We start from the raw sequence: 23,461 nt of genomic DNA, 5'->3' as shown, positions 1-23,461 counted from the left end.
TCATGAGAAGTTTATAAAATTTGGAGGTGGGGTTAGGAATGTGACTTTCACTGTCCCATGGATTCCCATCACTCACAGCCATCTAATACTATAAAGACCACCCCAGGAACACCTATCTAGATGCTGGCTGCTTCTATGGGCATCTAGGACCTATGAGATATCAAATCCATACCACCAACATAGCACCTGCTTTCTGCCAAGAAAAGCATACATTTACTAGGATAATAATATCTGCCAGTTATATTCAACAAGTTATCTTTTAGCAGCCATGATGGGTACCACTGCTTCTTCCCGACAATCAGATTCAACCCCAGCCACAAGATTTCATTTGCTCCCTTGCATCACACAGGAGGGCTCTGCCCGACACTAGACCTCACTGACAACAGAAGTATTACCTTACACTCTTCGTCCAACAGGTCTAGGATACCCAGCTTTGCTTCTATGAGGTCGATACAAGGTTGGTTATCATAAAAGTCAATCAGGGTCCACGGGATCTGCTCCTTCATGTATTCTTCTTGCTCCAGCTTGAACACATGCTAAGACAAGAAACAAAAGGCCACGGTGAGTGCACTACAAATAGACGGACACACATGGCAGTTATATTCCCAAGCTCTTATAAAGTTCTCTGTCTTGAAGGATGGCCGACAGCTGCCAGAAAAGGTATGGATGCAAACTCACAGCCATGAGTGGAAAGGATAGAGCTCAGTTTGGTAATTTCCCATTCCTATGCTACCCTTGTCTTAGAATATTATAATATACATGCATTGCTGGACTCTAGCCAATTCAAGGAGTCCTGCGTCTGGCTTTCAGTACCTTAAATGCCCAAAAGCTCATGCTCAGAGAGTAGTGGGTCAATCAAGGGAGAGCATTTACCCTCTATACCCAGCTGCCTGAGTCCCATTTCCTACCCCAGCAATGGAGAGCCAATTCCAAAATAGGAGCATCACCAAAAAAAGGGGGGGCAGTCAGGGCAGAACCAACCACATCATTCTCAGAAGGGAAGTGACCTGGGTGTTATGCCAGGGAGACAGTGAGTCCCCTGCCCTGGCAACCTAGGTCATACATTGTGCCTACCGAATTGAATTGTTGCTGGAGCTTCTCATTGGCATAGTTTATACAAAACTGCTCGAAGCTGTTAATCTCGAAAGTCTCAAACCTGTGGAAGGAAAGAGGTGAAGCTGCAGGTAAGATACGTCATCCATGGAAGCAGTCTGTGGGACTTCCTCCTCATGCCACCCCTGAACTGCCACCTTCTTCCCCGTGCACACAGACTTCTGTTGTGGATTAGAGACAGAGGCATTAGCACCTTCATTTATAACTGATAAAGAACTTGTCAGTGGGGAATTAAAGAGAGGACAGACAGACAGTGAGAAGCTCGACCATGATTCTCTTGCATAGTGGCAGGTCTTTTCTTGGTGATCTTTATAAAAGAAAACCACACACACATTTGACTCCTGTTTTTATCATCTAACTTTCCAAACACATCACCACACTAGTCTTCAAAGGTACCAGTTTCAGGTCTGTATGGCTGAGACCTGGGAATTGCAGAGGTGCCTGGATTGGGGCATACAGGGGACATGTCTGATGTCACTTCTCAAACCTAGTACACATTCCTAAATTTACAAAAGCACCTAGGAGCTGGCACACAGATGTATCAACTCTCTAATCTTCCATTCCTTTTCCATTGCATGCTGCTACCAGTGTTGTGACAATTTCACAAACATCTTTAAGTTTATGATTCTCTCCTAATGATATTATCCTAGGAGAATTACCATGTCAAAAGTACTCTGTGTGTGTTGTATTATATGTGATGTTATGTGCAGGTGTTTATGTAGGTACATACATCTGTACATACATGAAGAGGCCAGAGGAGGCATTTTGTTCTAATACTCTCTACCTTATTCCCTTAAGAATTCTCTCTCTGAACCTGGAGCTCAGGTTGGTGGCCAGCAAGCCCCAGCAATCCTCCTATTTCCACCCCTACAATGTCAGGGTTGTAGTTTCTCATACAGCCATGCCCTGCTTTTTATATAAGTCCTGGGGATTTGAACTCAGGTCCTCCTGCGTGCACAGCAAACATTCTTACCCACTGATCCATCTCCCTGGTCTCCACAGCACTGCTCTGTGAAAGGGAGAAGCAAGCACACCCCCAGAAATGAATAAGTCATTTGTTATTTCTTTGTCCTCACCCTTGCCACAAATGAGTGTCATTCTAAGGCTAGTCAAGAGTGTTACACTTTTTTTTCCTACATAATCTTTACTGAGTTCAAATTTAACAATGTTTCAATGTTTTGATGCATTTTTACAAATGTCATGTACAATGTATTGCAGACAGAAACACAGATAAGTAACATTTTGCAGACAGAGAAATGTTTTTAACACCTCAAACTTCCTGTGTTCTATTAGGTCATTTCACTCCTTCCCCACACCTCACTATGAGTATTACCACAGTCTACTGGTTAAAAAAAAAAATTGGTATGATTTAAAGACCACTCCACAAGATGGAGCTCAGGTCTTATACCATTAACTGGGCTCCAAACTAGTGACTGCCTTGGTCATAAGACCTAGGAAAAAAACCAATATTAGCAATTCTGCTAAACAGACATAGTAATACACTGCCCCTCCTCATAAGAGCTTACGTTTATACCCATGGATTAGCAAATCTCTCAGCCCTTTGCAGTATGTGGCAATTAATAGCGACCCACATCTGACCAACCTGCGGAAAGCAAGAGTCCCTGGAATGGCAGCTCTGACTGGGACAGCTACATCACACCCTCTAGCCCCAAGACTCGGATCCATCAGAGGAGAGACTATGGACAGACTGTAGGAGACAGCAGTAATGGGCAGTATTTGGCAGCCACGACAGTACCACTGCACAAATGAACTTACAGCAGCTGTGAGACCCTGCATAAGATCCGTAGAGCAGTGGTTCTCAGTCTTCCCAATGCTGTGACCCCTAAACACAGCTCCTCATGTTGTGGTGCTCCCAACCATAAAGTTATTTCACTGCTACTTCATAACTGTAACTTTGCTACTCTTATGAACTGTAGTGTAAATATCTGTGTTTTCTGATGGCCTTAGGTGACCCCTGTGAAAGGGTGATTTGACCCCCCAAAAGGGTGAAGGCCCACAGGTTGAGAACTACTGCTGTACACGCTCAAGCTAGCACAGATGGGGCGGGGGCTCATTCCACCCCTAGTCAGGGAGTTATTGGCAGCTGATGACAGAAAGTCAGGTTCTTTTTTCAGGCATGTGAGCTGAGAGGCTACCCAAGCCCTGCACCCATGAGAACACAGATGGATTCAGTGGGTCGGGGGAGGCATATGAAGTTAAAAAGGAAAAGTGGAGGCGGGATGGGGGAGGAACTGAAGGGGAGCCAAAAGGGGGTAGAGATTGATAATGATCAAAATGCATTATATTCATGAATGAAATTCTCAAACAACATTTTTTTTAAAAAAAAAAAACATTCTGGTTATTTGGTGTAAAAATGTCTTTGAATGGGCTGGAGAGATGGCTCAGAGGTTAAGAGCATTGCCTGCTCTTCCAAAGGTCCTGAGTTCAATTCCCGGCAACCACATGGTGGCTCACAACCATCTGTAGTGAGGTCTGGTGCCCTCCTCTGGCCTGCAGACATAGACACAGGCAGAATATTGTATACATAACAAATAAATAAACATTTAAAAAAATGTCTTTGAATTTCTTTGAGAATCAACATTTCTCCTCTTAATCATTTATACTTTGTGAACTGCCTGGGGAGCTCTGTAACTTTGTTAGCTTTTAGTCCCCAAAACAAACTTATATGATATGTTCATACTTTAGAATATCAATACTTTATTGTTCAACTCACACATTTACAATATGGTTGAGGGATGGGGTCAGGGAGGGATATCTACAGAGAGGATGGCAGAGGAGGAAGAGAAGAGGAGAGATTTGGTGCAGCTGAGGAGAGAGGAGGTGACAGGAGGGGAGGTCCTTGGCATAGCAGAGAGAGGAGGGGCCCTGCCTACAGTGCTTGTTAAACTATACTACTTAACGTTTGGATTTTCCCAGGGTCACTAGGGGATTTTGGAAGATTCTAATTAAGAAACGACTATCAGATGTGACCCTTAGATAGGAGAGAAATGAGGCTAAGCAAGGGAGGAAAACAAGCAAGACCCCAATTAAGGCCTGATGTCTGTTGGTGGCCATAACAGAGAAGTTTGTAAACACTAAGGAAGGCTGGGACAAGAGGACTGCAAGTGACCTATAGGATGTTCAGGGGTCCTGCCGTTGGAGAGGCACTGGAGGGGTGTTAGGGGAGGTGTGAATATTAGTCAGCCACAGTGAGATGTATGGGACAATGTTACACAATTTAAAAAGCAAGACTCAAACAACCGGACAGAAGTGGAATCTCTCACCATGCGGTGAGCACTGTGAGCATCGGCAGCTTTGCCTCAGACCAGTGGGGCATCTGCACACTGAAGAGCTGCACTGGGTCCAGTGGTAAGGGGAGAGAATTAGAGGGAGGTGAAAATTGTATTTCACACATCCGGCTGCAAGACGGCAGTGGCCCTGCTCACCAGCACTGTCTGAGTTAGGGTCTCTATGGCTGCGATGAAACACCATAGCCAGAAGCAAGTTGGGGAGGAAAGGGTTTATTTGTTTACACGTCCACATTATTGTTTACCATTGAAGGAACTATGGGCAGGAACTCAAACAGAACAGGAACCTGGAGCTGATACAGAGGCCATGATGAAGTGCTGCTTAATGGCTTGTTTCCCATGACTTGCTTCCTGCTTTCTTATAGAACCCAGGGATGGCCGGGTCCTCCCCCATTAATCACTAATTAAGAAAATACCCTACAGGCTTGCCTACAGCCGGATCTTACAGAGGCATTTTCTTAATTGAGGTTCCATCCTCTCAGGTGGTTCTAGTCTGTGTCAAGTTGACATAAAAGCAGTCAGCACAAGTATCTCCTGGGCACTGAGGTCAAGGGCTTGGTGGCTTTTCTTTCAGGGCTCACAACTACCAGGAGTGAGGTCTCTTATTAATTCTACTCTACAGCTGAGGAAGTTCATGCATGAGGAAATGAAACTACCCAAGGTCAGAGTAACTCAGAGAATCTTCTGGTCAAAATCCTAACTCAGAGAGGGGCCAAAGTTTAATTTAGAAGGAAGAGATCGCCTGGAAGGGCTGTGTTTTTGCAAGGAGGAGTGTCTGAGGTCTGGGGAGTGGGTGAGGAAGTGGTACTACCAACAGGGAGGGCTGGAGTTACAAGCCTATCTGCCTTCATCACCCGCAAGCTCCACTCTTTCGGACTCTTAAATATGGACAACTGAATTTTCTGTCATTCCTTAAACCCTGCTTTCAGGAAGAGGTTCCAGTTCTGTCCCTGGTGAGATAGCTCTTTGTGTAGAGGGACTACCAAAAGTAGATTCATCAGATGCCTTAACAGGCCCAGAGCAGTGTGCAGAAACCCTCGGGCTTCCCCCATCCCCACCTCCCCACCAAGGTCTAAGACATGGAAAAGGGGGAAATCACTTTCACATCAAAGGAATCAACTGATTGGAGTCAGCCACATTAAAGTACAGCCTTTGGCCATGCCCACATGGGAAAAATGACTTCAAGTTAATAAAACAAGATCAAAGACTCAAACACTATGATGAGTCACTGACCCATCACAATGCAGCCCGGGCAACAGTTATTACCCACTGGAATGGCCCCTCCTGGTCCAGATAGCACTTCTGTAGACCAAGTAATATCACTTAGAACCTCAATCATCCCCCTTTCCACCCACAGTGGTAGCTGATGACTGTCCAACCTAGAGGAAATTTAATTAACATAGCCTACAAGGAAGATTAAAGAGTGAACCCAGCAAATGGCCAGATAATGGCCTCTGGATGTGCTGGCAGGGCCAACCCTGAGCTCTACAAATAGAGGATTTAAGTATCTTCCACTTGTCATTTTTTAAAAGAGGGTTTACACTGGTAGCGCTCCACAAAGAACATTCTCATTAATTTGAGATGGCTGAAATTAGCTCATAATTTCCCTGTTTCTAAGATATTATCTGGTAACAATTCCTCTGCCATCTAGTGTAATTGCTGTAAGGCTGAAGATGAATGAGAGGCTGGGCAGACTTGGAATATGACTAAGACTCTCAGTCTCAGAAACACATGGTCAGAGAGACAGGAGAATGTTTCCTTTCCAGCAGGATTATATTTGTAGTCATTCTGTCCATCAAAAAAAAATGACTCAAAAGTAAATGCATTTAGTCTATAGCATTAAAATGCCACAAGGAAATTTACATACAGGAGGGAAATGATCTGTGCGGAGAAGAGTTAGGCCGGAAGTCTCAGCGGGGAGGAAGGAGAACACACAGAGAGGGGCTGAGACACAGCACTGGTCCTTCTGGTGGTGCAAGGACCACAGCACTGTTTCCTTCTGTGTTAAGGATGCGGCTTGAGCAATGTACAGTTTCCTTCTCATTGGGCCCAATCTCAGGGAGGCCTCTAAAAACACAGCAAAAGTCAGCGCAGGATGAAACCACAGAGAAGGACATGCCTTGCCTCTGGGTTAATTATCTACCTCCATGAACCTCCTGCCCCACAGAATGGAGACCCAGCAGAGTGGTGCATACGGCTTGGAGGCTGGGCGACAGCATCTCCTCTGGAGTGTGGGTTGGAGGAACCAGGGCCTTGGGCTTCCACCTTTGGCAGAATGTAGAGGTGGGTATGGGCTTCACAGGGGAGGGCTGAACAGCTCACAGGAAGCCTACCTTGGGGAAATTTGTTCTAGATGAACCTTCAAAAACAGTCATCATGTATGGGTGCCAGGAATCTGAGCCAAATGTCTTTTTCAGGTCCTTTCCTACCCTAAAGCCATGAACTCTCCCAGGGGCACCCTAGAGTCTGACAGAGAAACGGATACACTCCTCCGTCTACCAACCATCCTCAGTCTGTTCATCAAATGGCAGGGCTTCCAACTGTTCCTGTGCTTCTGTGTGTCCTGTCTACAGCTTGTCCTTCTGCAAGACCCCAGTCTAAGGCACTGTTGGACGGAGAGCAGCCCCTGCCGGTGTCTTAATCCCTGGGTCATTTTCATGCCTTCTTTCCATGGGGATAAGAAAATGCCCACTGTCGGGTACTAAACCTCTCCAAACCCATTAGCCAAACTTCTAAGAACCACAATTAAGAGCAAGCAATGATTCCTTTTCCCCAGTTGACGACCAGAAATCTGTTCACAAGGCATTGGAGTAGATGGGAACCTTTTGGGGGTGTGGTAGTTTGAAAGAAAATGACCTCCAAAGGTTGTGGCACTATTGGGAGGTGTGGCTTTGTTGGAGGAATTGTGTCACTGTGGGGGTGGACTTTGAGGTTTCATACACGCTTAAGATACAGCCCATTGTCTCAGACCACTTCCTGTTGTCTGCGAGATGTAGGACTCTCAGCTACTTCTCCAGCACCATGTCTGCCTGTGTGCCTCCATGTCACACCATGTTCCACCATGATGATAATGGCCTGAACCTCTGAGCTGTGAGTGAGCCAGCCCAATGAAATGTTTTCCTTTATAAGGGTTGTTGAGGTCATGGTGTCTCTTCACAGCCATAGAAACCCTAAGACATGGGGAGTATTAACTTCATCTGCCCTAGGCTTTTAGAGATGAGGATACAGTATCATGGAGGCTGAAAATAGACAGAGGAAAAAATTGGGGCTTCATTTGAGCAATCAGTTTATGGGGGGGCATCTTCTAAAGGACTAACAGGTATGCCCAACCTATGGGTCACATGTAACCAAAGATAGCTGTAAATACAGCCCCTAATACAGAATCATAAACTTTCTTAAAACAGTGATTTGTGACTTTCATGTATGCATTCGCAAGTATGCAGGTATGGGCACACATGTATGGGGTGGGCACACACACATGCATGTGCCTGTGGACGACAGAGGTTAGTGTATGTGGTCTTTCTCAATCACTTTTCCACCTTTTTTTGAGATAGTCTCTGTCACTGAACCTGGAGCTCACTAATTCTGCTAGCCTGTGTGGTCAGAAAGCCCCAGGATCCTCCCCTCTCTGACTGCACAGTTCTACAGTATAAACCTGGAGGATGATAGCATTGCTTTGCAATGTCAAAGGGCTGGACACCCCTACATGAGTCCAGGAGATTGCACAGGCTTTGGAGTTACCCTAGGATGTAAAGTTCTCTTCAGATGTCAGGATAGGACAGATCAACATAACAGCATCACACGCTCTGTGAGGTCTAACATTGAGGTTAGCTAGCTAGCTATGGTTACTCTAAAGTTAACAATGTCCTGTGACCTTCCAGGCCACCAAGAACTGGGATACTTTCGATAGGCCAGTGGGTAAATTCAGTCACAGAGTTTGTTCCCCTTCAGCACCTGCAGGTTCAGGAGAGGCTGGGCAGGCTTCTCTGAGTAACTACTATACTAGGCCTGTGCAGTCACCTGCTCTGGAGAGGGAAACCTAAGGCAAAACAAACCAATGACACAAAGAAGATTTCCTTTCCCCAGCAAATGAAGGCAATGATAAATCTAAGAAATTTGCTTACAAATACAGGGCGGTGCATCTACAGAGTAGAAATGGCGCACGTGAAACCCCCCTCCACTAAGGGGTTAATGTTAGAATATGCACTACATTCCTGAAACCCAAAAGCAAATATTAAAATACCCTGGACTGCATAGCAAAGCACAATGAACCCTGACATTCATACTAATTTCTGGATTGTGGATACATGTGATGAGATGCTTCAGCTTGCTGCCTTGACTTCTACCGTGATAGGCTTGACTTTGAACTGTGAAGACAAATCCTCTCTTTTGAGGGTTTTGTTAGAGTATTTTGTCATAGCAACAGAGAAAAAAAATCAAAATAAATAGTAACGCCCATATCCTTCTTCCCTTAGTTCAATCCCCCTACTTCTTACTCCGGCTTCTCTTGCAGTGCTCCTCGGAGTGACTCGGTCACCTACTGCATCCTGCACTGTCCTCTGCCCAAACGGACTGGCTGGAACCAAAGCTTGGCAATTGAAAGCTAAAGTCAAAGACAAAAAAAATAGTGTGGATTTCCCCCAAATTGAGCCATTTATTTCTTGACGCCTCAAGGATGAATAACAGATTACCCTTGTAACCAATAAAGTCAACAGAGGCAAACACCACCGGCTAATCCGCGTGTAAGGAAATGCCAGCCAAAAGCTGCCAGGCTGCCCTCTATCAATGTCCAAGCCTGCCTGGCAGGAAACATCCCACAGGGAGTTTCATAGGTCCTTAGTTAGAACAGCTTGGCTTGGCATAACTGTTCTGGGCATTGCTTATCTTGCACTATTCTGGAGAACATAAAAAGGAGCTAAAGAAAGCAAAGGCATTCTGATACCCAGACAGGCACTGGGTGTCTGGAGCTTCTGCTCAGAAGGCCTGCAGAGAGCCCAGTGGGTAGCAGCCTTCTAGAGGCAGCCACAACCTTTTCTACTTCATAAGCTACCTGCCAGTCAGCACATGTGGGGTTCAGATGTGCAGCGTGGAGCTGGTTCCTATGGTGCTTGCTTGCGTCGTGAGTGTTTATTTCAGGGCGAGCTCTGATCTGTGGAAACACTTACATTTATACATAAACATGAAGCAGCTCATCTGTAGTTCAGAACTCCGGCCAGCTCTAACTCCACACTGAGATTTAGGGCTGACCTTTAGGGCCGTGTTTGGAAGGAAGACCAGGAGACAGTGAGTTATAACATCTGGTCCATTTCCCGCAATCTACCTGTGTTACTGTGACAAAATACTCCACCCAAAGCAACTTAGGAAGGAAGGCCTTTTTGGATCATAGTTGGAGGTTACAGCCCATGGTTTGAAGGAAGTCATAACATCTGGAACATGGGGCAGGTGGTCACATTGTCTCTTAGGATGAAGCACAGGGCAATAAATGACTGTGCTCAACTCATTTTCTCCTTCTAAAAACAGTCCAGGATTCTAGCCTAGGGAATGACACCACCCATAGTGAAGGTCTTCTCACCTGAAATTTGATGGCCCAGAAATACTCAAGGCAGAGGAAAAATAAGAGAATCAGTTATTGACAGCCAGGCGGTAAATTCTGTAAGAATGTGGTGTTCTCGCGATGCAACAGGAAGACTTGGCAGGAGGTGCCCTGCTGACCACAGGGAGAGCGGCCTGCCCTGAGGAACCTCTGAGAGGATGCACCTCCCACTTTCCTTTGTTCTTCAATTATATAACTTCTTTTCTGTTTGAATTTTTAATATTTATTTGTTTAAATTTGTGTATATGAGTGTTTTGCCTGAATGCATGCCTGGTATCCACAGAAGTCAGCAGGTGGCACTGGATTTAATTAAGGCTTTGGACCCACCTCAGACCATAGTTATAGATATGTAAACTACCATACAGGTTCTGGGAACTGAACCCAGGCCTTCTGCAAGAGCAACATGTGCTCTTAGTTACTGAACCATCTCTCCAGCTCCAACACCTTGGGCGTTTTCTACCATCGTACCTCTGTTCCCAATGGTGACCCTTCTACTTCCCACTTCATCCAGTTCACAGCTCACCTCTGCCAGAAAACTCTCCCTGGCTTCTCTGGTTTTAATCTTACACACCCGTTAGAGTATCTAAACCCTCAGGTGGACTCTTCTACAGTCTCGACAGCTTCTTGCATAATGTACCTCTGCACAACACTTAACTCTTCAGCATGTTCCTGAGGTCTTTGTAATTCCCAGAATAAAATTTAAGTCTTAAATTTAAACTCCGTGTAATATGGTCCGAGCTACTGCATCAGCGGGAAGTGGGGGAGCAGGTCTGATTTGCACAGGAAGCGGCCCCTTTGAAGGGGATTCTCCTTTGTACCACCCTCAGTTCCAACCTACCATGCTGAGCTTCACTAGAGAGCCGCTGCTCCTGCAATACTGCAACCTAGGGGTCTGGGTTGCTATTTTAAGACAGAAGCCTTCCTTCTAGGAGAATTGAGTCTATTCTTAGCTTAAAGAGGTCAAGGCAGTTGAGTGAGAAAAGAAGAGCAAGGGGGATACACCCTGTCCACATAATGTCACGAGTCTAGATGGGTCTGAAATAACCCCAGGACAACTGGCGCACAACCTCACTGGAAGCCATCAAAACAGACAGAAAGGGGTTGTGATCTGTAATCATTCAGCTCTTGGTGGCAGCCTGGCTAGAGAAAGCCCATTTCTTGATGTCTTGTCAGGTATACTTCCCTCCAAGCTATGTGACCTCACCCTGCGGAGATTAGTCATAAATAAAAGCCTGTCAGTTTCACCGAGATTCCAAAAGGAAGATCATCCTCACAAATGCTAGTATAGAGCACTAGTCTATGCAGAATCGGGCAAAATTCATATTAAAACCATCACCTCCATTGAGGACAGTGAGATCAAGTGGCAGATAGAAATGGGATCTAGCAAATACAAAAACTGAGAGAGGCTTCTAGAATGAGGATGGACAAGCCCTTTCTCTCTCAGGGTCTGATTCCTACCAGTAAAAAATGGATCTGACCCTGGCAGTATACAGTTGTAATCCCTGTACCTGGGAAGTTGAGGCAGAACGATTCCAAGTTTGAAGCCACTCTAGGCCACATAGCAAAACTCTTTCTTAAGAAAAATCATACTATAGAGTTCATGATGGGGGCAAGGCTATCAGTGTTCTGACAGGGCACATCCTCCCTTGGGAGCTGCCACCTGTAAGACACTTGGTGTCTCTGGTTTGGGGTCAACAGTAACTCTAGTTATAACACCTGCACCTCTTTAATTCTCCTGGCTAGGAGGCCATCGAGGTCTTCGCTGGCTCCTAAATGCCAGCAGGAACACACTGATGAGCAGCAGCAGAGTGGAACCTGGGAGTGCAGGCCTACCCGTAGATATCCAGGACCCCGATGAAGGAGTGCTGCTTAAGGGAGGAGTGCAGGGCCTTGTTGATGTGCTCCACAATCCAGGAGAACAGCTGGGCATAGATGTGCTTGGCCAGAGCATCGCGCGCGTTGACCACCTGCTGCAGGCTCATGGTCTTGACGTAGGTCTCCGAGGTGGTGACCAGCTTGCGATGGCACAGCCAGTGCTCCATCTGACTGTGTTCCACTCCTAGCAGGCGGCAGAAGTTGCTCAAGTGTTCATCCTGCGGCTGAGGAAAGGAAGACATGATCAGGACGGGGAGGGGAAACAGGCTCCTTTGCACATTTTCCCTCCTGCCCAGGGGCCAAGTGCATGGCAGGGCACCCATGGAACCCCTTCTCTACCCTAGCAGTTAGTCCCCGACACCCTACATCAGGTAAGTATAGAGACCCGGGTAGCATTGCTTAAACTGATCATCACACCTGCCCCTGGCCAAATTACAAAGACTTAATAAATAGCAAAGCACTGTGCACTGTTCCTGGCCCTTCCTCAACTGCCAGGTAACGGTCAGGTACTGGTAGGAGGGACAGCATGGATGAAGGGAGCAGCCTGTGAAGTGACAGCTTCGGAATGCTGAGGTGGTTCAGAGCCGGGAGCCAGAAAGTAGCAGATGCAAGCTGAGCACACAGTACGCATCTGTAGAGGGCACATGCAACACTCACAGCACTCCAGGAAACCAGTTTTCAGTCCCCACTCAAAACCACCTCCTGTCCTCAGGCTTCAGTGCCCCTTCTGTAACAGGAACCAGACTGGTGACTGTCCTACAGGTTGGGAAGCACCCTGGTGTTTTACACGCCAGCCCTCTGAATCCTACGTGACTTCAGTGGGTGTGTTCAGATGCACTGGTAAGAAACAAGCCCAAACCTAGAGGACAGCGTTTCTCGGCAGTGATGGAATGCAAACAGGTTCCATTCACACAGTGTTCCTACAAGCTTCCCAGAGGCCTTGAGGACCGCCTTTGACCTGACCTGTGCTTACCAGTCACACCGCCCCCACCTTTTAAACTAGGAGAACATCCAAGTCTTCCACAGGGCTGTGAATCATTTCATTAAACCACCTAAGTCTCTTGGGAAATCCCTGTTGCCCATTCAGGGAACCCTGTAGAAAAGCTACCATCCTTGGTGGTTATTCAGACCCTCATCTTGTGGTGCTTGGCAAAGTGGCTAAGCCAGTTTATGGAACCTTTTAAATTCATAACATGAATTTAAATACTTCCTGATGTCATTGGATTGCTTATGACTCTCAATTCCTGATGAGGCCAACTGTAGGATTTAAATGAGGGCTTGTTTAATAAAAAATTAACATAGACAATGCTATCATCTCCCCCTTAACATTGTATCCTCAGGCCATTTACCCCCATCGGTATCTAGCCATCTAGCAAAAAGGAGACATTACTATAAAATAGTATGTTAGAAATGAAAGCTCCTCCCCAAACTCAAAACCAGCGTGTTCCCCAACCTTAGGTGAGAATGCACCCTGAAGAGCACACTAACCCAGTGTCACACCAGGTTAAACACAGCTGAGCTCAGAAGCACCAGAAGACAGTTAGGGTAAGACCACTCCCACTCATCTGAACAAAGATCCTCATCCCTCTGGGGTCAGGCTCCCCCTTGGGAGCTGCCATTCTGGTCTAGCCTGAATTAGAGATGAAGAAGATGAGGCTAAGTGAGGCTCCCTGACCACCCAGCGACACAACCAGCTTGAGTAGGCGTGGCTTGGTGTGTAGAGACCTGCCCTTCAGGCTCACTAAGCAGTTAACGGTGTCATGGCTACTTCTGGCCACAGCCTTCACTCTGTAACCACTCTACCCCTGCCTGTTCCAACATAATGGCACCAATCAGGGTAGAATTTGGAGCCTGCTTGGCAGGCAACAAGTTCACAGGTGGCAAGTGTCCAATTTGTTCATCTGACCTATTTTTAAGGAATTCTTAATTGCTAGGTACACACTACAGATGGATCCCCTGACATTTGGATGAGTGGTTTGCCTGCAGCAAACAGCATGGACCAGCTCCCAGGCCCCCTCATGGCTCCCAGCCCCCATGCTAGAACGCGGCAGTGATGGAGCCACAGTCAGGGAGCTGACTCTTTAAGAGCCACCAGGGGACAGGTTTCCAGACACCACAAAGGGGACTCCTCTGCTCCCACTCACTCCTGCCTGTTGATTAAAGGTGCTAACATCAGGCCATTACATTTAAGTATAATTAGATGATGATAAATCCATTAAAGCAGCCAGCGTTATAGACAGCGGGTTAGTTTTATGAGCCTGTATTGCCAAATTCAAAGGGAAAAATTGCCTCTGGTTTCCAAGTAATTGCACACTGCCGCATCTCTAAGGTAACACGGGCAATCACGGAACACATTCTCATGTCTTAATTAAAAACGAAAACTACAGAGCACATTGCTTAGCTGTAGACAGCAAACCTACCTGTGTACCAGAGGACCATGCCAAGGATCCATCTGAAAGGGGTTATCAGGGCATGCTTTCCGTAAGCAACGATGGGCCACTGGCAAGTGTGTAATGGGTGGCCCACGTCACGTGATCAAAAGTTTGAGTAAGTAAGACATGGTACTAGGAAAGAACCCAGGATGGGCCTCGTCCTGGCATGAGCATTAGTCATTCCTTCCTTTACGAAAGAGGTTCCCCTCTCTGGGATTTATTTAGTTTTGCTTCTCCGTATAGGAAGAGACATGCTCTGGAAAAGGTTCATTCTGGCCCAAACAACCAGAAAGGCATGAATCCAGAACTTATCAAGATGATCATCAGCTCCGGGTGAAGGCTTCCATACTGGGCTGCGTTCTCCCCCCACCCACAGTGTGTCAAGGAGGAAGCAGGTATTAGGGAGGTGAGGGGGCATCTCTAAGTTACAGCCCTGCAAAATGGCAGGGTCAGGATTTGAACCCTGGTAACCCTGGCGCTGTCATCACTCACGCAGCCTAGACCTTCAACCTGTGCGCCTAAGTTTACCAACTCTGTTCAGAGTGTATCCTGACGGTACCATCTTCATACAGACTCACAAACACATGGTGCCCCTACGTATCAAGCAGAAAGTGATGCAGCAGACATGGCCCTACAGTTCAGCGGTGGTATTGGGGACCAGGCACCAATCAATGATGTCCCCTCATCTGAACACCCATGAGTGAAGGACTAGTCATAATATCAGAGACACTGTACCTACAAGCCCAAGGCTGGACTTTCCTAAGGAGAAACCATCCCTGACACACATCCGGGACATGTGCTCCAGGACACGTGCTCAGAGCCCCACTTCCTCTCCTGCACCCGCTGAGTGTCTCATCACACTGGCTCTCATTTTTACACCATTGCGGCCTATACACCTCAATGAATCACCCAGTTCCCCATCTTGGAGTGCCTCCTGGGCCCTATACACTGCAAAAGTGACTGAGAACAAGTAGACTTATCCTCTTCATCAGTCCGGAAGAGTGGGGGGGAAGAGGATGGAGAAAGAGAGATTGTGAATAATCACACAAGGAACGCAGTGCCAAGGGAAAGCAGGTAGGCTTCCCATGCTGTGGGACTGACTCCATGGCAAGGAGGCCAAGCGTGTCGCTCAGGTGGAGAGCTCATGCTGAGGAACCCAAGACTTGATTCATAGCAACACAGACACACACCAAAAGTGCATATCACCAGCCTAAACCAGGAATGTGTCAATGTGTGTCTTCCCAGTCTTCCTGGTCCCTTATAGAACTCAGCTGCCCTAAAGATACACAGGGTATTTGCCAGGAAGGGGTGTGCATTTGGGAGGCATAAACTCTGCATGTTTTCCTCCTTAGGGCAAAGACCCCAGAGGGCCAATTCTTCACCAGCCTGAGAAACTCACTCCTAGGGTCAGGCTGGGCCTGTATTCCCCAGAGAGGCCGTGGTCCTTGGAATTCCCTGCTGGCTATCCAGGCATTACTGTGCCATCTCTACTTCACTACAGGTTCTACACTCCCCACAGTGCACACATGCACCGCAGCTTGTGGGTGTTGGACATCAGAAACTGCTCTGGGATATGGCAAGCTCCAAAATTCTCCCTTTCTCAGAGGTACCGAGGCTAGGCTGCAGAGTCCACAGTAAAGAGGGCGACGGCCCAGCACCAGCTCACCCAGAGCAACATTTCTGGCTTAAGGACAATGTATGAGGCTGGGGAGGAATTCTATTGAACCCTAAGAGAGTTCAGGTCTTTTCCTCCCTAGAGGCAGGTATATTCTGAACTTCTTCTAACTCTAGTGCCACACAAATAGCAGTATCCGTAAGTGGGAAGGGCAACGGCTCTAGCTTGTGGCATGGTCACACACCCACATCTGAATTTTGTAGCGACATCTTTGGACTTTCCCTAGAATCTGGTTATTTAAATCCCACATCCCAAGAAGCAAGAATCACACTTTACACTTCCTTCTAAGCTAGTCACAAATAAGCACTGATGTGGAAATGTGGCCGATGCACTTATTCAAGGTCAGAGTGCCAGTTTAGCCATGGTCAACAGTATTAACTTGCAGACAGGACACAGCAGCTGCTGTCTACCCCATCACATGGACTCCCGCCAGCATCCTCCATTACACACACACACACACACACACACACACACACACACACACACACACTCCTGTCTACCGCAAGTCCACTGTGGCACTAGGCTCAGGGGAAAGGACCTTTATCGTGAGCCTTTAAGGAGCTGTCATAGCTGGTAGGCCTTTGACTGAGATGCCTTGCTTAATATTCTGCCTCGGGCTGGGAAAAGGTCAGTACGCGCCATCCCAACATGGCCATCCAGTTAGAATGCCTGCTCTTTAGAAGCAGTCACAACGGCGATGTCCAGTACTCCGTTTCCATGCTGTGAAGAGCTCAGGCTGCAGCCCGCAAGGTACTCAACAGATTGATGACATTGTGTAGAACTCTATGTACCTCAGAGTATTTGGAAAATAAACCCATCAAACAAATTTATTGACTAGCCACTAAATCCCATGCCACAGTGATAGAAACTTGATGGCAGCTGATCTGAAATGGATTGGTTCTTAAAACTTTATCAGTGAGAAAATAGACGTCATTATTGCTCAGAATAAATAACCAAGGGGTGCCCTCTAAGCACAGAAGCAAATGCCCATGGTGTCAGGATGGAGGATCCGAGCTGACTCCACATTTTACCTCTGGTGCCACTTACTGGTATGCTGCAGGAATCCCCATCACGCTCTGACTGAATCTCCACACTTCCAAGATGCAAGATGGAAGCAATTATCTTAAAGATGCTTATTTGATGGGAATCCCGCACTCCTGAAGGAGAAAAAAAAATGCATGAATGACATCCAATCTCTGTCCCATGTTAGAAAGGATTTTTTTACCCTTTTAGGACTTGAGAAATTGTTTGATTTTTCTCTCCTGGGTTAATGACTCTTAAAACCAGCCAGGCCAAATAATTACCACTCACTGGATCATCTCAGAGGGCAAAGGGGCTCCCACTGAGAGGCAAACAGCCTCACTCTGACTGTCTGGATCACAGCAGATGGGGCACCTTACCATTTAGCGTATTCAGGAGCACGGAGAGGCAGCTGTAGGACTGACTCATTTTGGACTTCATTTCACCAGACACTTTATGGATGCTTTTATGAGTTTAATAAGGATGGCCATCTATCTGCAGTTGTTTTTCTCCTAACTTAATATCCTGCAAACATCTGTGACACAACCACAGGGCCAACAGGGGAAGAAAAAGAGACCCCTCCAGCACACCCCTGGGAATACTGTTCCAGGGACTGACCAGCCAGCTGGCTTATGGGCAGTGCTAGCTGAAGGTGGCTGTCTGCCTTGTGATGCATGCCCCATCAGTGACAGAAACACTCACAGCCTAGAAACTCTGCGGCAACAAACTTGATCGTCAAATTCGTTATTTGCCTACATCAATTACCAAAGGCATATCTCTTAAAATTTAGATTTAGCATCAAGGTATTAGTTCTTTTTAAATTTTAAAATATTTCAAACTTATTAAAAAAAGTTGTCAGAGCGGTACGATGAATGTTAATCAAGTTGCTTTCTACTGAAGAAACGGCAGCTGTTCCTCACGTTCCTGCTATTACTAAGGCAGAGCTTTACTCCAGCTATGGCAGCCAGTGCACCTGTCCAATGGGAGGCAAAGACTGATCTTACTAGGGTTAAAACTTTGCCCAGATAATCCACAAAGTGGACAGCCCAAACAGTTACCAACAAGGAAGCCCTTTCTTTTCTCTCTCTCTCTCTCTCTCTCTCTCTCTCTCTCTCTCTCTCTCTCTCTCTCTCTCTCTCTCTCTCTTTTCTTTTTCTTTTTTTCTCTTTTCTTTTTCTTCTCTCTCTCTCTCTCTCTCTCTCTCTCTCTCTCTCTCTCTCTCTCTCTCTCTCTTTTCTTTTTCTTTTTTGTTTTTTTGAGACAGAGTTTCTCTGTAGTTTTGGAGCCTGTCCTGGAACTAGCTCTTGTATATCAGACTGGTCTCGAACTCACAAAGATCTGCCTGCCTCTGCCTCCTGAGTGATGAGATTAAAGGTGTGCACCACTACTGCCCGGCAAGGAAGCCCTTTCTTATCACGGGGTCCTCTGAACAAGCAAAAACCTAAACATCCCATGATAAGGAACAATAAATGGTAATTGACCCAACACTACAGAGCAACCCCATACCCAAGGCTGAGGGAAAATGATGAAAAGAAAATGGAAAGATTGCGATGACCACAGAATCAGGGTGACTTCTGTTAGACTGTGTCTTTTAGACAGGACAGGGAAGCTGCACCCATGAATCTCAACAGTGTGGTTGCCTAGACTAGACCTGCAGTCACCACAGACTTGACATGCCAAAGTGGGTGGGGAAACTTTCACAAGGTCCCACGCTTAGATGAAAGGTTACAGGTAACCAATGGCTGTGAAAAGAGGGTTACAAGCAACCAATGGTTCCTAAGTAAGGGTTACAGGTAACCAATAGCTGCAAGAGAGGGTTACAGGCAGCCAATGGTTCCTAAGGGAGGATTATAGGCAACCAATGGCTGCAAAGTGAAGGTTACAGGTAACCAATGGCTGCAAAGAGAGGGTTACAGGCAACCAATGGCTGCAAAGTGAATGTTACAGGTAACCAATGGCTGTGAATAGAGGGTTACAGGCAACCAATGGCTGCAAAGTGAATGTTACAGGTAACCAATGGCTGTGAAGAGAGGGTTACAGGCAACCAATGGCTGCAAAGTGAATGTTACAGGTAACCAATGGCTGTGAAGAGAGGGTTACAGGCAACCAATGGCTGCAAAGTGAAGGTTTCAGGTAACCAATGATGGCTAAGGGAGGGTTACAGGCAACCAATAGCTGTGAAGAGAGGGGAAGTCAATTTTCTTCAGAGACATATGGTGTGTGATGCTGGGGGAAGCCAGAGGTGCAGATATCAAGACATTCTCTACGTCCTTCCCTCCATGAACTGCTTGGTGCTGACTGGCAGAGCATCAGGGTTCTGAATCAAGTGGACCTCAGTGATGCAAAGGCAGCAGAATGTTGTCTTCATCTTGGGTCTGGTCCCTCCTACTTGTCATCATTTACCTGAGAGTCTAACAACCTCCCTGCTGAGCTCACATTGCACTTAGGAATCCACTGCACTCAGGTCAAACACAGCCTACTTGTTAAGGATGCTGGTCCTTTGCCTTGGACACACTTCTCCCTCTTCCTAGATGGGTCTAAAGTTTATCTACAACTCTGGTTCCTCTACTCAACAGTCCCTGAGATGTTTGGTCCCTTATACTAGCCATAGGAAGTAAAAGCACTTCCTCTGTCTTTATGACTTCCATCCTCAAAGCCCACTTCAGCCCTGTCCACAGTTCCTCACTCACTATTGCTCTGGGTGTAATGGCGCTGTTTTCATTCTGGAATAACTAGAGTGCTTTCTGTCCCCTGATAATCCACAGGTACAAAAGACGAATGCTACCCATGTCTCAGCTACCCAGAGAAATGACCACACTGGGACCAGTACACTAGCCCTTCATCTCCTCCCCATAGAGAGTGGAGTGTGTCCAGTTTGCTCACATTTAATTTGAACACTGACAAAACTTGGCTTCTACCACAGAACTGAACAGATGTTGTTCTGAGTAACCTGACAGAGAAGCCAAAAGCTTTCTCTCTGTCAGAGAAGGGCTGGGGAAGACACTGTGGCCAGCTGAGTCACTTTCTGAGTTTCAGGCTCCTTGAGCTTCCCTTTGCCTGGCTACGGGTCCTAGGATTGACTATTTTAACTTCCCAATTAGGAAATAATTGCTTTTCATCTTACGAACCTAGAAGTGCTTCTTCCCTAAAACAGGCTGGCATAGGAACAGTTCTCCCCATTTCTACCAAGCCTGTCTGCTATTGAGGGTCACAGAGAACTTCCTGCTTCGAGGATTACAACACATATGGCTATCACACCAGCAATATCACACAGCCACAGGGCTTGCGGACACAGGGGTCTGCTTCTGGTCAGATGCTCTGGCTAGTACGCAGGAGGGAGGGTCTTTCTGGGGACACACATTGCCTCTGAACTCAGACCACAGCACACAAAGACACAGCTACACTAGGCTTCTTTCCATCGCTTTCAACACCCAAGTAAGGAGCAGGACACTTTGCAGTACCTGGCTCAAAAGATTCTTTTGAAGAAAGCTTCCAAATTCTAAACATTGGAGCCTGAGGACAGAGAGAGATAAGAGCACAAGAAGACATCTATCAAGGTTCAGACGACTTAGTAGGTAAGGCCGTGAGACTGCTCCTTAGTTCCTCCCCTCCACGGGATCAGACCCTGTGCAGGCTACTCTCATTCAGCAGTTCCTTACCAAGGAGTGTGAGGGCTTGCCGTGTCTTCTCAAAGTCCTCTGCGTCATCGACACCCTCGATGGTCGTGCTTCCTCCGTGGGATGTATAGAGAAAGTCCTCTGCACATGCTGTGGGAGGCAGGAAGAAGGGAGACTCTAGAGAGGTCTTCATTCCCCATTACCTCCAGACCACCACCTATGAGGAGGTCTACCCTGAACATGCTAGTCACACTGATCTTTGGTGTTAGATGGATGTATACTCCTTTAGAATACCCTATCCACAATGGAAAATGACGCTCAGGTTGACTACACCACCACCACTCTAGGAGGCTAGACCAGCACCTGCAGAGTAATAGAACATCTGCTGTGTGCTGAGAGAGATTTCTGGAGGAAGGACTTTTCACACTTAGATGAATGGAGGCCAAGGTGCTTGAACTGAAAGAGAAAGGACTTCAGCCCTTTACCCACTCTGAGCCCCAACAAAAATTTTAGGACTTGCTTGCAAAACATATTTAGCACTTCGGTAGCTAATTACTCCACAAGCTCAGGGTTCTGAGCAAGAATGGATCCAAAAGGCTAATAAAGCAATTCCTCCTCTTAGACTCACTATTCAAAATAGCTTATCTGGCAGCTTTCCCAGTGCCACCTACAGATGACTCACTATACTTGCTCCCACTTTCCAGCACGTCAACGAGCATGACTATGGCGTGCTACGGGGCTGCACAGGCTTACCAGGGGATGACCAGGATGGAGAGCCACTACTGCAGCATTCCATTGAGATGATGGATCATTAGTGTCCCACGACTTTTTTTTTTTTTTTAAACCTATTACTGAATGTCAGCCAAGACAACAGAGTCACTAGAGACTCCACAGGAGGACATCTGGCTTCCGCAATGCAGGGAAGGCATTTTCAGCATCTTCAAAAGATCCGTCACTGTCGAGAGCGAGGGTCTGCTGCCTGCTGTTCTGTGTCTGGCAGATCACCCCCACCTTTCCGACTCTGCATTTCCAAACTCAGGTTCAGATGGGTTGTTTCTTAGGCTGAGGTGACACTGTCTGCTGAAGGGTCTAACTGCTATCAACAAGGTCGTCTCTTTCTCTGCTTCCTCCCGTCTGCAGTCACTAGCTGTCCTTACACAACAGGACCCCTTAGTAAGAGACATGAAAGCAGGGTATGACTACTCCCTCCCTCCCTGTCTGGCTGGCTGCAGCTCAACTGTCTTCCATTTAGGTTCATGAAGCCAGCACCATCCTTCTTTCCTACCCACAACACCTTCTTTTACCATCCAGTTACCATCTATCTCTCTCTCCCCCTTGTCCCACTTCCTCTCTCCTAAGAATTTACAAGGATCAATAAATACTAAAATGCCTAGTAACTGGTTCATCAGACAGACACTGGCCCAGGCAGTCAACAGAGCACAAAGAAGCCATCCATCTGTGATGGGAGCACCAAACATCAAGGCCAATGTCACAGAGCTTGGACCTCACCTGGGAAGGCTGTATTCTGACCTGTGTGAGTCTATGGTGACCGTGATAAAAGTGTGTCAACACTCCCATGAGAGTTAAAAGGAAGGGGGACTTCCTTAACCACCTGAGCAACAGATTTAATGAAGATGGGAACTTTACCATCACTGTTCCCCAAGGAAATTTCCACTGGACTTTGCTCTAAACGTCCCAAGGTCATTTTAACCAAAAAGAACAACAATGGGGTAGAAGAATATGAGTGACAAGTCACAAATCCATGTCGTCCACCTCCAGACAGATGAGCAAGTTCATGCCAGGGTGCTGGAGGTTTCTGCATAATGTGTTTTAGGTTAAGAACAAGACAAGGATTATGGTGTCTAGAGAATCTCCTGGAACTTTTGGCTAGCTCGTTTACTTGACTTTGCCAGCTATTTATCAGGGTTATTGGTGAAACCAACAACCCAGTTTGAAGGCTCATAGCCAATCCACCCACAAGGCCACAGGCTTATCAGAGGCTCTTCATTTCACTCCAAGATGCAAGAAATTGACTGAATTGAGAAATTTTCAAGGATCCTGGAAGAAGCCCAGGGAGTCTGTACCTTTTGCAGACAGAAAATAAGGAAAAGTCATTTTAAACCTCAATACAACTCACATAAATAAAAGTTAGGTAACTTCCCTATTCAAGTTTCGTTCAGGACAAAGTGACCAGTCAGATGGATCTTGTCACTATTTGATTCTCTATAAAAACAACCTTAGGGAAAAATAGCTTCTGCAAGTTGGCCATGAAACTATGAAACTCCCCCACTATTCTGGGAAGGCAAGAGGACAATGACAGTGGTCCATACTGTAGTTGCTTATCCGACCACTTGCGACTAAGAGCTGGCATTCAACCCAAAAGGCCCCAGGTCAGGCCAGTGCTCAAACAAGGGCCACTGAGAATTCGCACTGTCTGGGAGCATGCATTACTTGTCCTTGGAAGTCCTTGGAAGTGATGGCTACCCTGGAAGGACCAGCCTTGCTAGCAACTGCACAACAGGATAGGCCAGCACAGCGGGTACCATCCAATGTGTCCTTTCTGGGTTCCAAGTAAACTATGACTTTTTATAGGGGACACATTGGCCTGAGACTATGCTTCTTGCAACATAGTGCTTACCATTCCAATCCTGTAACTGACAGGCTAAACTACAGTAGAACCTGCAGCTGTGTCATTCAATATTGTGCCAACATGGCCTGAGTTGAAGAATGCATCAAGTTATGTGAAACATACAAAGAACACCATAGGAACTTATCAGGAAGCAAGCAAACCCTGCAACCACTTAGGGTTTGAAAAAGAATTTCATATA

General features: G+C 46.6%; 1 protein-coding gene across 2 annotated transcripts in view; it reads right to left on the bottom strand.

The window, feature by feature from the left end:
- The window catches only part of Myo5b (myosin VB), a 270,878-nt gene that overhangs the window by 91,153 nt on the left and 156,264 nt on the right, over positions 1 to 23,461 (bottom strand). For both annotated transcript variants that reach the window (XM_050151609.1, XM_050151610.1), the window contains exons 8-12: positions 20,676 to 20,783; positions 17,044 to 17,153; positions 11,848 to 12,113; positions 1,075 to 1,156; positions 396 to 536 (exon numbers count right to left, since the gene is read on the bottom strand). In XM_050151609.1, coding sequence (XP_050007566.1) covers positions 396 to 536; positions 1,075 to 1,156; positions 11,848 to 12,113; positions 17,044 to 17,153; positions 20,676 to 20,783 — 707 coding nt within the window. The remainder of the gene's footprint in view (positions 1 to 395; positions 537 to 1,074; positions 1,157 to 11,847; positions 12,114 to 17,043; positions 17,154 to 20,675; positions 20,784 to 23,461) is intronic.

This window comes from Alexandromys fortis, unplaced genomic scaffold (assembly GCF_014885135.2).
Source record: "Alexandromys fortis isolate MF-2015 unplaced genomic scaffold, M_Fortis_MF-2015_v1.1 scaffold_71, whole genome shotgun sequence".
Taxonomy (NCBI): Eukaryota; Metazoa; Chordata; class Mammalia; order Rodentia; family Cricetidae; genus Alexandromys; species Alexandromys fortis.
Note: the sequence above shows the minus strand (reverse complement) of the source record. Positions and strands in the feature narration are given on the sequence as shown.